The sequence below is a fragment of the Triplophysa rosa genome, linkage group LG5, assembly GCF_024868665.1.
Source record: "Triplophysa rosa linkage group LG5, Trosa_1v2, whole genome shotgun sequence".
Lineage (NCBI taxonomy): Eukaryota > Metazoa > Chordata > Actinopteri > Cypriniformes > Nemacheilidae > Triplophysa > Triplophysa rosa.
Window position 1 is genome coordinate 18,395,327 of NC_079894.1, and position 16,030 is coordinate 18,411,356.

Below are 16,030 nucleotides of genomic sequence, written 5' to 3' on the forward strand. Positions count from 1 at the left end.
ATTGTTTGGGGATTTTATAGCTAATATTAGACTGGTTTTGTATTATTTCCTTTTCCACCAAATGAGGCAGTTAAGATGTAGACCTAAAAAGCCAATTAGAGGTACAGCTGAGGTCTTTAGAGAGAAGACCAACCTTTCTGTATCCACAGCTTCCTCTTTAACCAAAGACAAATGGCACGCTCAGAGAGCTGAGCTAAATGATTAAAGGCTGTACTTAAAACTGGAGATCCCCTTACCATCAGTAAGAATGTCTATGGATGGATATAGCCTGGAGTCCATTTCAGACACATATCAAACCTTACATCATAATCGAAACAACCAGTTTGTCATATCAAATCAGCGTGTGGGACATAAAAGAAACAACTCTGGACATCAAACAAAAGGTAAAAACTCAATTTAAAGAACATCAGATTATATTTCATTATACATTTAATCGGTATGTGTGTTGCCTGAGAATTGAACCCCTAACATCAGCGTTGTTAGTGCCATGAGATATGATGTTCCTGTAGTGCTAAAAACGACATAAACATGAGTAAATATGACAACATTTATCTATCCCTTTAACATTTGATTGAAAACTAGTGTTTTGATGTATTTTAGCATGTGTCCTGTATTCGGTTTTAGGATGTCTCTGCTGTAATGGAATCGCTTCAGTGTGTCTGGGACTAGTGTGTACTCTTCTGCTGGCCTGTACCATAACACAGCATGTCATGTATACTATTACAGGAAAAGGACAGCTAGAAAGCATTCAAAACCTGACTTTACAAAGAGACGATTTACTGAAAGCTCTCTCGGAAGTGAGTAAGTAATCTTTGAATAGATAACAAATGATTATATGAATTAAAGGGATACTTTCTGATTTATATTCTTAAATTTGCTGCAGCAAAACGTCCTTTTAGCTCTCTATACAGGGATAGTTCACCCAAAAATGAAAATTCTCTTCATCGTTGTTCGGTTACAATATTCTTCAAAATATCTTTTGTGTTCTGCAGAACAAAAAAAGTCAAATAGGTTTGGAATGAGAAAAGGGTGCACTGTAAAAAACTCAACTCAAAAAAAGTTCAAACAACTAATTTTGTTGTGTTGGTTGAGCAAAAGTCCATGAAAAAGTTCACAGAACTTCTTTTAGTAAGTTAATTCATGTAACCAAACAACTTAAAAATTTGAGTTGTGTGAAAAATTCTTTGCAAGTTCACACAAAAAGACCTCTATAAATGTAAAAAATCGAGTTACGTCAATGTACAATGAACAAACAATATAGCAAGAGCTTGAAAGTTCCCAAGATGCACTGCACCATGTTCAATTCGGTGTTTCTTATTTGTTTTTCTTTTAAACATTAGTGTTTTAGTTCTTGCTGGCTTAATTTATGCTTTAATCTCGTTGTTACTGTTAGTTATCTGTTGTGTTTAGAGTTTTTTTAATGAATGATGTTTTTTGATTATTACCATGCTTGAGGTTTGTGCAGTGCTCGAATTAAATCAAGTCTTATAGGGGTCCCCACCATAAGACTTTTTTGTGGTGGGGGTTAGTCTCGCAATAGACAATTTATACAAAATACACAATATATTTGATCATAATATGCATAACTATTTATTAAAAACAGGCTTACATAAAAGAACAGGCTTTTGTGTTGATAAAGTATAATCAGTCCAATGTTGCATAACAAAGAGAGATAAGCTACTATTCTTCTTTTAAATGGCTTACTCCAAGTAATACTGGATTTAGAGGGTGACAAAGCAGCAGACCCAAAAGGGCAACTATGGCAAATATACCAGGGGACTACATATAAGGCACTTGAAGATCCGTAAAAGCATGTGACATCAAAATACATTGAAATTTCTCAAAAACAGTAGAAAATATTCAGATGGCTTTCAGACTCACTGAATGGTATTCAGATTCAGCAGTGGCACAGGAATAATTATTTCATAATGTCTCAGAAAGCAGTGATAAAGGAGCAGTCAGTAACTTCAAATGGACCTGTTTTAGGACCTTTTTATTACTTAAACAGTAGCAAAAGGATGGAAAAATGCTATCAGGCTGTAATGATACTATAGAGATGAGATAGGTATTACTCAAAGAGTGCAAGACAATTGGGCAAACAGGATATAGTCTTTATAATAGTTCATAAGTTTAACATAGGCATGTCCAGGAGATTCTCAAAAGTCAACTCATTTATCCATAACACTTTGTGATAATAATGTTTGAGGCAGAAAACAAGTTGTAGTAAAAGACAAATATATTTTCTTATTTTTAAATAACCAATTTATATTCTTTATTTATGTTCAGCAAACAGAAAATATTTTGTTATGTTGTTCATTAGGTAAACTTGACTATGTTGTGACAACTAATGACTTAAACATAATTTTTTATACCTCTCAAGAAAACTAATAAACTTCTATTCCAAAAAGTTGAGTGAACAAGAGAAAGCAAGGGGAAATTAGTACTAAGATTTTTTTTGTTGTGCAGGCATTTTTTTTACAGTCTGAGTAAATGGTGACAGAATTTTCATTTTTGGGTGAACTATCCCTTTAAAATATACAAAATAATAAGATACACAAGGTTAAGTATGTTAAATATGGATGTGAAACTATAGTTTAACTCGTGAACAGTTAAGCAAATCTCAATCATTTATACTGTAATTTATTAGAATCATTTGTTAGAATGAATCCTAATACAGTGATTTAAATGTCTGTGTCTATATCAAAGTAAATGATAATCTTGGTTTGTTTTACACAGATAAAGATATACATATGGGCTGGTGGTATTACAACTTCAGTGTTTACTACATATCTACATGTAATGAGAAGATGCAATGGAGTCAGAGCAGACAATATTGCAAAGCGAGAAATGCAGATCTGGTGATCATAAACAGCTTTGAGGAACAGGTGGGTAAGACTTAGTTTAAAATTTCACAAAGTCTGTAAAAAATCTGTGTCATATTTCAAAAAAGAAAGAAAAATACATTGCTAAAATTATATTTTAAGCAAATGAAGCCTATATTGAGGACCATTTAGATGTGTGCATTGTGTTGCTTGTATGTAAGTATGATTAATCATAGTTTTTAATTTCCCATTATTCCCATATTTATTGCCACTATTTTCAAAGATGACTGACATAACCATATTTGTTTACAAAAATTCAAGCATTACAACAAATACTAAAAATTTGAATCTTCTTCTGCGTTGCAAAAATGGGAATTAGTTGGATGGTGCATATTGGCATTGTCAAAATGATGTCACAAATTACCATGGCCCTTGAACTGGATAAAATAGAATGATGGAGGGATGACTTAATGTATTCATAAATATAAAATTTCATTTGAAATCAAACTGATAACAGTGTTTTGTCATCACAGCAGTTTATTAAAAAATTAACCAAAACTAGTACCACAGATGTGTGGATTGGATTGGAGGACAGAGATCACACAAGAGCGTGGAAGTGGGTGGATGGTTTTCCACTGACCATTGGGTAAATTTTTTTAGGAGCCATACAGCTCTCAGTGTACTACACGGTATGAAATGAAGGTCAATAATTGGTGTCTTTTTGTATAATTTTCAGGTTCTGGAGTCCAGACCAACCCATGAATCTGGAAAATAAATTCTGTGTTAAAATCACAACAAACCGTCCCTCCATTAAAACATGGCAAGCCAACTCATGCTATTCCGAATTGAATTTCATTTGTGAAAAGAACATTTTCAAACGAATGTGACTTTTACATTCTTTTGTCAGCTGCCACTTACTGTGGGGAATATTCGGGGTATTTAACTATCCAAAGTGATTTTAAATCTTGCCGTTTAGTGGCTAGATATTTCTGGCTCATTGTCCATGACAACCAGACCCCCAAAAGCATATCACAGCATGTTGAGCATTGTGACATTACTAAACCTAATAGCCAAATCTTTGCAAGATTATTTGGTACCTTTTGAATTATATATTTGACTTCATCTTTGTTTACCGTGTGACAAAATTGAGAAAATGTATTAATGATCTTGTATTAATGACTGAATTAAAATAAATAATGGAAAAAATGTGGTGGTGGTTATTGTAGTTTTTGAATAAGTATGCTTAGGTATTCCCTTCTTTATAGTAATAAAAAAAAAAAACGTATTACTTTTGTAACACAAAATAGACAGAATATAAGCATCAGACAGCTGCAGCAACCATTCAATTTCTATGTATGGAATACAAATAAAAGTAAATGTCTTACTGTAGACATGTACCCGGTTAACCGCGGTTACCACCTAATCCTGCTGAAACCGAGCTGGCTGCGATAATGCAAGGTATCGTTTATTTTATTGATGCGTAGCTTGTCGGTGAAGCACGGCTCTGGGATCAGTAGGAAATGCTGCTCGATCTAAAAGCAGTGCGAGCTTGAGTCGCTTATAACGTGCATTTGAAAAAGCAACACCCATCAAACATGATCATTATAAATATACTTTATTATCATAAAAATACCTGAGGAGGCTTGAGGATCGGTGATAAAAACATGTCCTTAGGCATTTCCTAGAACTACATGTGGTATGGTCTTCTTCTGCAGGTATTTGGAGTTTCTGCACGAGAGCGCCCTCTGGCTTTCGGATGCAGCAGCATTTTACCGTACTTCACTCACAAGTTGTGCAAAAATCACGTGATATATATTTTCGGTTAACCGGGCATATGTCTAGACTGAAGCGGTCAGATGTTACCATTCTTTATTTACAACAGACACATACAGAGAGAAAGAATTAGAGACGGACAGCAGCCCCAGGCAACGTTTCTGTAGAGTGTAGTCAAGAAAAATTACAGGCAATTGAAAATTCCTTTATGTATGTGTGTATTTTATTTATGGAAATAATATAATATATTTAATGTATAATATATTTAAGAAGATATACTGTTATGCTGTCATATAAAAAAAGCAACACAACAGCAAGAGGTAAGATTCTTGCTGTTGTGTTGCAAGCATCCTGAGTTATAAAAATATATTAATATAAAGAAAATGAGAAAATTATTTTTATTTATCCAACTATTGATTTGACTTTATTTTTATCTATTTACAGTAAGACAACAATACATATTTTTTCATGCTGGAACCTGCAAACCCTTAACAATGTGGTTTTATAGGCCTACTGTATGTGTATTCAGATGAAAGGTTGTGATGACCTCTGTTGGTGATCAAGTAGAGCTGGTGTGGTTATGATGATGGATACATTCAATTTTTTTAAGCAACAAAGATATCAAAATCATAATTTGAATGTCACCTATCTGTGGGGTTAGACTTTTCTCAAAATTAAAGACATTTTTAATTATTTTTAATCTCATGATATTATTTCTGCAATTGCTGTGTAAATGCATTTTAGGACATGTATCGTGAGCAGCAAGAGTGTAAATACACTTTAGGAAATTGAAACCATGATACTGCATCCTCCGATGCAGTAGGTGGCGGTACGCACTATACAACGACAAAGAAGAATGTTACTTAGAATGACGAATGATGAAAGATGAGAATGAGAATCCATCAATATTTCTTCAATTGTGTTAATTTGGGTTAACATTACACGGGAAATTTTGTTTAGGCCTTTTATTAGAAGTATGCCGGAGTTCATACCATTTGGATGCATTTGTTGATCGTGGTGTCAAAATACAGGTACAGCATGCTGTGATTTGTACTGGAAGTTAAAGGCCAGTTCTCAATATGTGACCCTGGACAACAAAACCAGTCTTATGGGTCAATTTTTCAAAATTGAGATTTTTACATATTCTGAAAGCTGAATAAATAAACTTTCTATAGATATATGAGTTGTCAGAATAGGACAATATCTGGCTCAGATACAACCATTTAAAACTCAGGAATCTGAGAGTGCAAAAAAATCTAAATATTGAGAAAATCGCCTTTGAAGTTCTTTATCAGGGGCACTGTGGCAGACCATCCACTCACAAAAATAAAGTTTTTATATATTTAAGGTAGGAAATTTACAAAATATCTTCATGGAACATGATCTTTACTTAATATCCTAATGATTTTTGGCATAAAAGAAAAATTGATCATTTTGACCCACACAATGTATTTTTGTCTTTTACTAAAAATGTTCCCGTGCTACTTAAGACTGGTTTTGTGATCCAGGGTCACATATGCGTTCTTCAGCGGTCTTGTGTCCTCGTGTTCTTCTCGCTCTATGTCATCAATAACCGTCAAAGTCCGTTTCCAATACTCAAGAACAGAGAAAGCATGGAAGTACCCGGATGTGTTCTCGACATCGAGGATGCATCGAATGCAGCCTTGCGCGCTTACGGAACCCGCTTTAAGTCACAGAAGTCACTGCAGCGTGTCCATCCAAATTTGTTGTTCCGAGCACAGACATATATGGTTCCGATGCTGCGTCGCAAGACCGCTCTCCACAAGAACACAAGTCCGTTCTTTGCCTTCTTGGAATTGAGAAACGGCCAAAGTCCCCGTGAACCGGAAGTTGCTATCGTTTTTACTTCCATATTTTGATGCATTTCCGAGTGAAATTGAATATCTAATGAGAAAATAGTGGGCGTGGCTTTCGTCTTTCTCTGCGATTTGATTGGATGTATAAAAACAGCCGTTGCATTTTGAAATGGAACTTGCAGCAGACTGACAGTTGAAGGGGAGGAGTTAACGTATGCTCCACCCAAGCCGTCTAACATACGTCATTTAAGATGGATAGTCATTACAGGAAGGAAGTGCATTTTCAGATTTTAGCTAAAGATTATAAGGGTACACTAATTTTTAAAGGAGAAAGACTCACATTGATAAACTATTTACAATAAACACTGCAATATTTTATGACAAAATAGGCATTTTTATTTTTTTTATTTCACTGGGACTTTAAAGTGTATATTCATAATTGTGTAAAGTTTATAAAGAGTGTTTTCATAGTACAGTATGCAATAAGTGTAAACGAACGTCTGTTCTCAGGGTCCCGTTCCAATACTGATTAACAACCAAGCTATTTAGCTGTAACAACCCATGGACTACACTCCCCATAATCCCTTGCATTTGATAATCACCTGATTACACCCGCACCTGTCACTCATCACCTGGACACTATATGCCATGTATTTTGTTGTGTTCATTGTTGAGTCTGGTTGTTTCGTTGTGTTCGCTAGTTCAGACCTCGTTATATTACCCGTGGATGCTATTTTGTGTTGATTATTTTCCCGCGGATGTTACCTGTTATTACCTACCTGTGGATGTTCTTTGTATATACCAGTGATGGGAAATGAAGCCTCAAATGAAGCACCGAGACTTTCCCCTGACTGTTTGGAGATGAGATTAAAAGCTTCGAGAGTGTCGAAAACAGCGCCATCTGTTGGTTAATAAAACATAGCAGTCGCTTCTGTAAGAAGCTCCGTCAGACGAAGCAACCAGCAGGTGAAATTCAGATGAATATTAATGTTATGTGTACAAATAAAGCTTAGAGTACAACGTGTGTTAATGGTAAATATAATAAATTAATTTACTCATTCAAGCGTGGTAATATACTAATATTTGAGTTAATATTCATACGATTCGATAATGCTCACACGCATGTATATGTACATACAATATTATCTATGCATTATTGTGTGTGACTAAAATGTGAATAAGGCAAAGAACTCATAAAATAGCTCTGGGGTTCGAACGTTCTGACACACAAAGCGAAACGTGCACGTGACTCAGCAGAAAGTGAAGCGTCGTTTGTCGTGGTCACGTGATTTCTCCATTAACGACACAAGCTTCGAATCGAGGCTTCATCTGGCACGCCCATTATTGCTCGACACAAGCTCTGAAGCCTCGTTTCAAATGTCACATCCCTAGTATACTGTATACTCACCTGTGGATGTTACCTGTCTGTTCTGCACCTGCTGTTTCACTCCATTAAAGCCTCCTGTTCACTCCAGTTCCCTTGTGGATATCGTTCATCTGCCCAAAGTGGTTACATTAGCGCTGCGCAGACCGATCTGCTTATGACATCAAAGTAGCGCGAGAGTGATTCGAAAACTAACGAGGCAGTGATGTAAAGTCCAAACACTCGCGCTGTATTTTGAGGTCATACATCGATCGGTCTAAGCAGTCTTTCTTCAACATATTATTATTGATTTAAAGCGGATTTAACACACGCAGTTTCTGCCTGTCTCATATTAATCTTGAGTACCTAGAGTAGTATGGCATACTTCGTATCTTCGAAGAGTCTTTAGTTTGATATCATTTATAAAAGACAGATACAGCTGTAAGATTATTTCCGAAAAACAGATGATCTCCTGAACGCGTGCAGGGGGGCGGAACTACAGCACGAGCACACACACATCATCGCACTATCCCTGTATAACTGATGATTCACTATAAGTTTGTGTTGTGTACCTTACTCACCGATTGCCAACAAAACACAGACATATGACTCAGTTTCACTTACCGTGTGCGGTTCATGACCGGCATCTTTAAGCGCTGGGACAGCTCCATCTATCAGTTTCAAACGATCTGCAAATCCAGCGCTATATCCACCGTTTATATAACAGTCCTCACCAAAATGCAGTGAACAAACAAACTTTGCGAACGCAGTTCTCTCTCTTGCTCCAGCTGGTTGAGGTGTGCACATGCTCTTTCTTCCTCTCTCCCTGGTTGACCCATGGGCGTGCTCTTTCATCTGGCTCTCACTGGTTGATGCTTTTCCCGGAGAATTGTCCAATAAGGGACTAAGAAAAGTTGTTTTGTAAGGGAATTTCATGTTAAAAAAAAACTTTCTGAAACCTATACGAACGCTGAGGGAGTGTATAGAGCACAGAAATACTACGTCATACGTCCAACTCGTTTTTTGACAAGTTGACCATGTCAAGCATGAGAAGCCAGCACGTTTAACATTGTAAAGAAGTCAGAATGCATGAAACACTGTGGCACCACCCCTTTAAAGCAAAATGTATATTTGTTTAGTGTATATGTTTAGGTGGAGTACTTTAGCATAGGCTAGATTCAATTAAAATGGCATAAATCATTTTAAATAAACCGGGTCAAGTCCCTTCTCTTCATTGATGTTGGTGGTTTTATGTGTACCATATATTTTATGATACTGTCACCTTATATATTATTTGCCCCAGTGCTGCTAAAGCAAACAGCAAATGAAATTAACAAAATAAAGTAAACAACAAGCTAAATTTGCTAATGAATACATGACACATTCCCAAAACAAATATTGATTTTCAAACTTAAGTTCCCATTGCAGGATGCACAAAGCCTTAAACAGGTTGTTTTATTCTTCAATTACATTTGAAAAGTAACTTGTTTATTATAAAATATTATTAAAAGTATAGTAAATATGTAATATTTAGGAGGCATATGGGGCTTAGTTTTTGACAATAGCAGTCCTCTGAGTCATTGCTTTGCCCCTGGCTTCCTGTCTAAAACCACACCCTTACCCAAAATTTTGATTCCGTATTGTCTGTGCCTCAGTCATCTTTTCAAAGAAACGAAACTTACAAAGTCAGACGTTGTACCACATTCACAATCATGGAGGAAACAGCTTCAGCTTTTAATTCCAGCGAATCCCCAGATGTGGAGTGTAGTGCATGCACTGGATGGAAGCGCAAAGCAGAACAGACCTGTCTGGAGTGTCTTTCTTCATACTGTGATTTTCATCTTGACCTTCACAACACTCTGCATGTTGGAAAGAGGCACAGACTAGTTGAGGCGACTGAAGAATTGCAGGAGAAAATCTGCCCTCATCACGACAAGCTCCAGGAGGTCTACTGCCGTACAGACCAGCAGTGCATCTGTCATCTGTGCATTACTGATAACCACAGAGGTCATGATGTCATTGCAATAGCAAATGAAGTGATGAATAAGCAGGTCAGAAAATGTGATTTAAAATATAAAAATACTGCCAAAAGAGGTTGCCATGTGATTGCACTTCTGTTTCTTTTCAAGATCGAGTTGATAGGGTTGCAGAGCGACACCACTGACATAATGAAAGCAATGGAGAAAGACATGCAGGAGCTGAGAGGAGCTGTTGAGGTTTTCAGGGTTAGAAACCTTCCATCTTTTTTTCTGGCATGATATAGGTTTGGTCGTTCATTTTAGGCCATCCATTATGCTCTCGCTTCTTTTGCAGACCTCAGTCCAGGATGCGCTGCAGAAGAATGAGAAAAGCTTTACTGAGTTGATCCAGTCTATGAAGGACATTCAGAGCAAAGTGACAAAGTTGATTGAAGGTCAGGCGGAGGCTGCGGAAAAACAAGCGGAAGAATTCATAGAGGCATTGCAGCAGGAGATCAATAATCTGAAGGATGTAGATGCTAAACTACAACACCTGGAGCTGCTCTCTCGTTCAAACAATGATGTCAGGTTTCTTGAGGTAAAATCTGCAGTATGTAAAGCATGGTTTATGTATAAAATTTTCAAACTTTTAAAATTTATAAAAGTGACTCTTCAAACTGCATTTACTGTCCCTACAGAACACTGTGCATTTGCCCTCTTTGGCTGCCTATAAGAAATCTTTCATCCTCCTTCAGCATCCATACTGTTCATTTGACCGTACCACTGAAGCAGTCACTGAACTAATATCAAAGCTAAATATAAACAGCAGGTGGAGTTTAATTACAATCTCTGGAAGAGGTTAGTAGATTATAATAAAAACACAATATTATTATAGAGTTGGCAATTTAATACGATCATTTAGTGCAATTGACAATCAAATATAACAATGTTAAAAATGCATGTGATTTACCCTACGTGAATTCTGTAATAAGGGATTTTTCTACCATTTGAGAAATTTATGTTAAAAAACATGTATTTTTTGTCAGCATATACCAATTTGATTGCAAGGACTCTGGGCCAGTGTTCAATGATATGATATTACAGCCGCAGAAAAAATTAAAGGGATATTGTATTATTGCTCCTATATGACATATCGCTTATTGCTCCCTGAACTCTCTATAAGTCGCTTTGGATAAAAGCGTCTGCTAAATGACTAAATGTAAATGTGATTTGACACGGCTGAAGCGAATATTATCGTTTGTTATAGATGTAATGCAATGTGTATACACGATTTAAGGTTCAAAAACGCTGTATTTTCCACATACCGTGCATGTTTGTATCTCCTCTTTGTCCCACCTCTCTGAAACATGTGGATTTTTAACAAAGCTCATCACTCTGAAAAGCGAGGTGTGCTATGATTGGCCAGTTAACCAGTGCGTAGTGATTGGTCGAATACTGTAAGTGGGTGACGGAAATGTGACGCCTCTTACTATATTTGGAACATCAGGTTCCAAAGCAATTGTACTGACAGGTACGCCCATCTTACTTGCGTATACATTTGGGCGGTCTTAGTCAACTCATACCACCAACTGATGTAGATTTGTGGAGGTGTGGTCACACGAGGCGTTTCAGGCAGGTCCGGGTGAGCATTCGCTTTTAGATAGAATACATCTTTTGTTCCGACACTTAAATTTGTGCAATTGTACGTGTCTAATACATGCATGGGCAACTTATAACACACCAAAGACACAGAAAAACACGTATTCACGCCATATGACCCGTTTAGGAAACCATTCCAATTTTTCATTTAATCAGCATTTCTAGATGTATTGTGTGCAGTGTCTGTTGAATTTCAACAAAATCAAATCTCAGGAGTGACAAAGTCATGCAATAGCAATGTGAAAGACACATGAAAAGTAAGTTCACAGAAGGAAACAAAAATGATTTTTTTTTACCTAAACACACATATAAATAGTAAATTTAGAAAAACTTAAAATAATTTTGAAATGGTCTCTTAATTTTTTCTGCAGCTGTAAGTATTACTTCCAAAGCCCCTTTCTACAAAGTCTGTTCAGCGCTCTTGTCTGTCACAAATCATGACAGATCACCAAATATAAAAATTACGTTAATTTCTATTTTTTATTGCAGTGAAAACCACTAGAATTGTGACGCATCCACCACCTCAGACACGAGAGGACTTTTTACACTGTATGTTTTCTCTCAGTATTTTTTCTTTTTTGAATTTTAAAAAGATCGCAGCTAACCCCCAAATGATTGTTGTACTAATATTGCATCTCTCTATCTGTTGACCACAGATGCAGCAAAGCTCACTTTTAATACCAACACAGCACACACAAGCCTCCGCTTGTCAGATGAGGACATGAAGGTGACTGCTTCACATTTGACTGTGGACTATCCTGAACACAAAGAGAGGTTTGACTCCAGAGCACAGATCTTGTGCAATGAGGCCCTCAGAGGGTCCCCGCAGTATTGGGAGGTGGAGTATGGTGGCGGGTGCTGGGTCTGCATTGCTGTGTCTTACAAAGGAATTTGTAGGAAAGGAAAACGAGGACCACTATTTGGGAGAAACTCACGATCATGGGGACTACGTTGTGATGTGCTTTCATTCAAATTCTGGCATGACAATAAGGAGACAAATGTTAAAAAATTGTCTCGTTGCTACAGAATAGGAGTGTATTTGGACCACAGTGCTGGGATTTTAGCGTTTTACAATGTTTTGGACAACATGAGTGTTATTTATAAGGCTCAGACTGTGTTTAGTGAGCCTGTCTATCCTGGGTTTGGACTGGCAGGGAAAGGTGCTTACGTGAGATTTATGTGTAAATGAAAAATTACACTGTAACATCCCCTTTATCTGGATTTTGCGTTTTCAATTGTAAATTGCAGTTGTAAATTTAAGATTATAAGATTATAAATTCTGTTTTCAGATTTGTATTTTTAAAATTTGTATAGACAGCTCTAGCTTGAAAGGAGTGGTGCAGTTTTCACATTCACACACTTGGTGGCAGCACTAGATCAATTTTAAATGTAATCTTTTTGGTTAAGAATTCATGGTTAAGAACACCAAACCTGGAGATATCGTGTACCCCACAGGAATGTTTTTTGCTCATTGGTTGCTTTAAGATAAGGAGACATAGTTGTGTTTCTTGATTAAGTGTCAGCAGTTTATCAGACATTTCTCCTTAAACTCCTTAGGAAAAATAAAAGTAGACACAACTGAGACATGAGAAATATCTGAGACTTAGTTGAGATTCTTATTTATCTCTCATTGTAGTATCAATGTTTTTCACATTCATTGGACATGACCGTGGGATGAGAGACCGGAATGAGAGAGGAAAGTACCTTTAGCTGGGATTCGAACTTGTGCTGCCTGAGGTGCTGCTGTGCTTCAATGTTGATGTGCTGACCACAAGGCTATGTTTCTGACAGGGATTTATCTTAGTTCAGGATATTAAGGGCTGATTATTATCTTACATGTCTCATTTATGTATCAGCTTTGTCTTCCGGTGCCAGCTGCATATAATTAGTTGAATAGTTACTTAAGAACAAGTAGTTGCCCTGTAAATATTTCATACTAAGTATAGTTTAACTGAAATGACTTACTGATATAAAATTATAATGAAACTTTACTTGGAGTACTACTTATACACAATGCACATTTCTGTGTTTTAAAAAAAATGTTTTCTAATGTCACTTTTAAAACAGATTTTATGATTTTTTAATAAAATCAATCCTTCAATGCAAGAAATTTAAAGTGTACCTGAAGCATACTTGCAATAGTTCCACTTTAGCACAATCAAATACACTTAAATGTATCTTTTCTTTAGTTGGACTTCAGCACTATTTCTGCACAATTAAAGTATATTAACAAAATTAGTTGTTCCAATTTAGCAGACTTTAAGTATACCAATTTAGTATACCACAAATACAATCGCAGTGTATTTTCATTAAGTACATAAAATGTAAATGGATTTGCAGTATACTTAGCATGAAATAAATTTATTTCAAATATATTTTAGTGTATTTATTTTTCACTAGGTTAACCAAAGGGCAATCAGTCTATACCAAGCTTAAAAAAATGATGACTAACTTTTAAGACTAGTCTAAGTAGTTTTTGCAACCAGCCCCAGATATCTTTTTTATCATTTAATTTTAGGAGAAATGTGTTAAATTTAAATTTTTACTAATATTGCAAATATAGAAACTATCATTTAAAGAGGATATTTTTTATTATATAGTATGCATTTCATGCAGTGTGTAATGTTGGCGTGTTTGAAAGTAAGCAGTCTGCGAAGTTATAAATCCGAAGGTGAATGAATAACAAAGTTATTGGCTTGGAAAAAAGGGAGTCGACTCTGAATCACGCAAACGAGTCGTCACTAGTCCGATTCACGAACCGCTGCGGATTTACCTCCCCACCTACGTTTTGCTAGGACTGCCCGCGAAAACTTCACTCTTCTCCCCCAAACACTGGCCGTTTCTCAATATGCGTTCTTGTCTGTACTTGTGTTCTTGTGGACTTGTGAAACGTCATCAGTTGCAGCCCAAGTACTGTTCCAATTCAAAGTTCACATCTAGACAAGAACGGTTAAAATCATAGGCTATATGTCTATGGATAAAATCCCCAGATGTGTTCTTGATCTGCCCCTTTTATCGAGGAAGCATTGGGAGGTGACTTGTGTGGACTTATGATGCTATATTTTCCTACAGGCATTGCGCAGCAACTGCAGTGGAGCAGTAAGCTAAATGTTCATTATATTACGGTTATTTTGTCACAAAATGTAGGTTTAAGAGTTGTTTAGGAGAGAATGTATGTATTTAAAGATCAAATCTGCAGTTGGTTAATAAAGATAGCGTCTATTTTAAAATTTGCTGGGAGGATTTATGAGATGTGAGCTCCAGGCAATCACCGGGCACTCAGCGCTCATGTCCGCCCAACGCAGCCTCACCTCGGCAAGTGTTTCTGAATCTCACGACTGGCTCTGATGTATTTGTAGCGGTTAAACATGAGATTTAATTCATTTTGGGTATATCTAACAGGCAATCTTTGGTGTTATAAATCTCTTATTTGTTCCTGGGCAAATTGTTTTGACTGATGGGAAAGTTAAGTTTCACCTTTCTACTTTTGATTTAAAGGACTCATTGTATGAGCACTTTCAACAAGTTGGTATGATTTATTAGGGTCTTCATGAAATGTCTGGAACATATTTTGCTTAAAAACACTCAATGGCTGTGTAAACAAAACCCTTTTTGCCTCGTCAAAAAAAAATTTATGCTCACAGCAATCCGTTTTGGTGCATGTCTCGTTAAATGATAATGAGTTACAGCGAACCCTACCCCCCTTCCGTCCGGCGTGTCAACACAACACACGTGTAGTACTGCCATGACAATGGTTTAGCTGAATTATGCTGAACTCCTCTGTTTTTAGTATCGTTTTTAACGTCTCAAATCATTCGTCCGGATACTAAAAAATCTGTCACAGCAAACAGCGCTCACGTTGTGCGTGTATGCTTGCCTAAAATCCACGGAATGCGCACTTGCAGATCTCAGCGGAATTGTGTGGATTTTAGCGCTTGTCGTTGACAAGTTATAACATTACACACACAACGTGAGAGCATAACTAGTGCTGTGACAGATTATTCAGGCTAAGAACGAATGATTTGAGACGTTTAAAACGAAACTAACCGCAGTGTTCTCCCCTGTTCATTAGCAAAACAAACAGCTTGCCGCAGCTAAACATATTAACACACATAATCTATTAACATACATACAGCTAAACTCCAAGTGCTCATTTGCCAAATAACATATAAATATAGAGTAAGTTTAACACTGGCTTTGAATATTCTATTTAGCCTGTGACTGACTTCGCTCCCTTCGCTATCGTATGCTAACGTTATCCTCCTATATATACGGTACATGTACGTCAATTCAGACTGTTGATAAATATTACTTACATCGGCAGCTTTGTCTCGTTCAATTGGTCTCGATCCCTCTTGAGGAACAACTTTGAAGCTAATCCTGCTTTTACTGTCCCAGGTTGATAAAGCATTCTGTCTTGAACTGATTCACGCAAACAAGCAGGTTTTTACTTATGGTTTCTGAGGGATTTCCACAAAAAATCAAATAAATCCACTCCTGTCTCTTCCGAGGTTAGGACTCTGTCCACATTGCATGTTGCATGTTGTCCACGAACTTTAGCTATATGGCGTCACGTACACCGCTGTCCCTTGTGAAAACAACAATGGCGGCAGCGCCGTGGGTGGAATTGTGTAGATT

The 16,030-nt window shown here is 36.7% G+C and overlaps 2 protein-coding genes across 2 annotated transcripts; both read left to right on the plus strand.

The window, feature by feature from the left end:
* Window positions 1-331: 331 nt before the first annotated feature.
* On the plus strand, window positions 332-3,861 carry LOC130553766 (C-type lectin domain family 10 member A-like). Its single transcript, XM_057332897.1, has 4 exons — window positions 332-383; window positions 625-801; window positions 2,737-2,885; window positions 3,559-3,861. Exons 2-4 carry the CDS (start codon window positions 711-713, stop codon window positions 3,595-3,597), a joined length of 279 nt encoding a protein of 92 aa, XP_057188880.1. The 5' UTR covers window positions 332-383; window positions 625-710; the 3' UTR covers window positions 3,598-3,861.
* Window positions 3,862-9,469: 5,608 nt separating this feature from the next.
* LOC130554850 (tripartite motif-containing protein 16) lies at window positions 9,470-13,642 on the plus strand. The gene is made up of 6 exons (XM_057334720.1): window positions 9,470-9,826; window positions 9,905-10,000; window positions 10,089-10,331; window positions 10,432-10,591; window positions 11,882-11,941; window positions 12,049-13,642. Exons 1-6 carry the CDS (start codon window positions 9,488-9,490, stop codon window positions 12,579-12,581), a joined length of 1,431 nt encoding a protein of 476 aa, XP_057190703.1. The 5' UTR covers window positions 9,470-9,487; the 3' UTR covers window positions 12,582-13,642.
* Window positions 13,643-16,030: the final 2,388 nt, after the last annotated feature.

What these genes read in the sequence shown, in the direction of transcription:
- LOC130553766 (XM_057332897.1), top strand. Translation starts at nt 711, where the DNA reads ATGTATACTATTACAGGAAAAGGACAGCTAGAAAGCATTCAAAACCTG. An exon ending in GAAAGCTCTCTCGGAAGTGA is followed by an intron (nt 802 to 2,736) that starts GTAAGTAATCTT and finishes TGTTTTACACAG; the next exon opens with ATAAAGATATACATATGGGC. An exon ending in TAAACAGCTTTGAGGAACAG is followed by an intron (nt 2,886 to 3,558) that starts GTGGGTAAGACT and finishes TATAATTTTCAG; the next exon opens with GTTCTGGAGTCCAGACCAAC.
- LOC130554850 (XM_057334720.1), top strand. Translation starts at nt 9,488, where the DNA reads ATGGAGGAAACAGCTTCAGCTTTTAATTCCAGCGAATCCCCAGATGTG. An exon ending in GAGCTGTTGAGGTTTTCAGG is followed by an intron (nt 10,001 to 10,088) that starts GTTAGAAACCTT and finishes CTTCTTTTGCAG; the next exon opens with ACCTCAGTCCAGGATGCGCT. An exon ending in ATGATGTCAGGTTTCTTGAG is followed by an intron (nt 10,332 to 10,431) that starts GTAAAATCTGCA and finishes CTGTCCCTACAG; the next exon opens with AACACTGTGCATTTGCCCTC.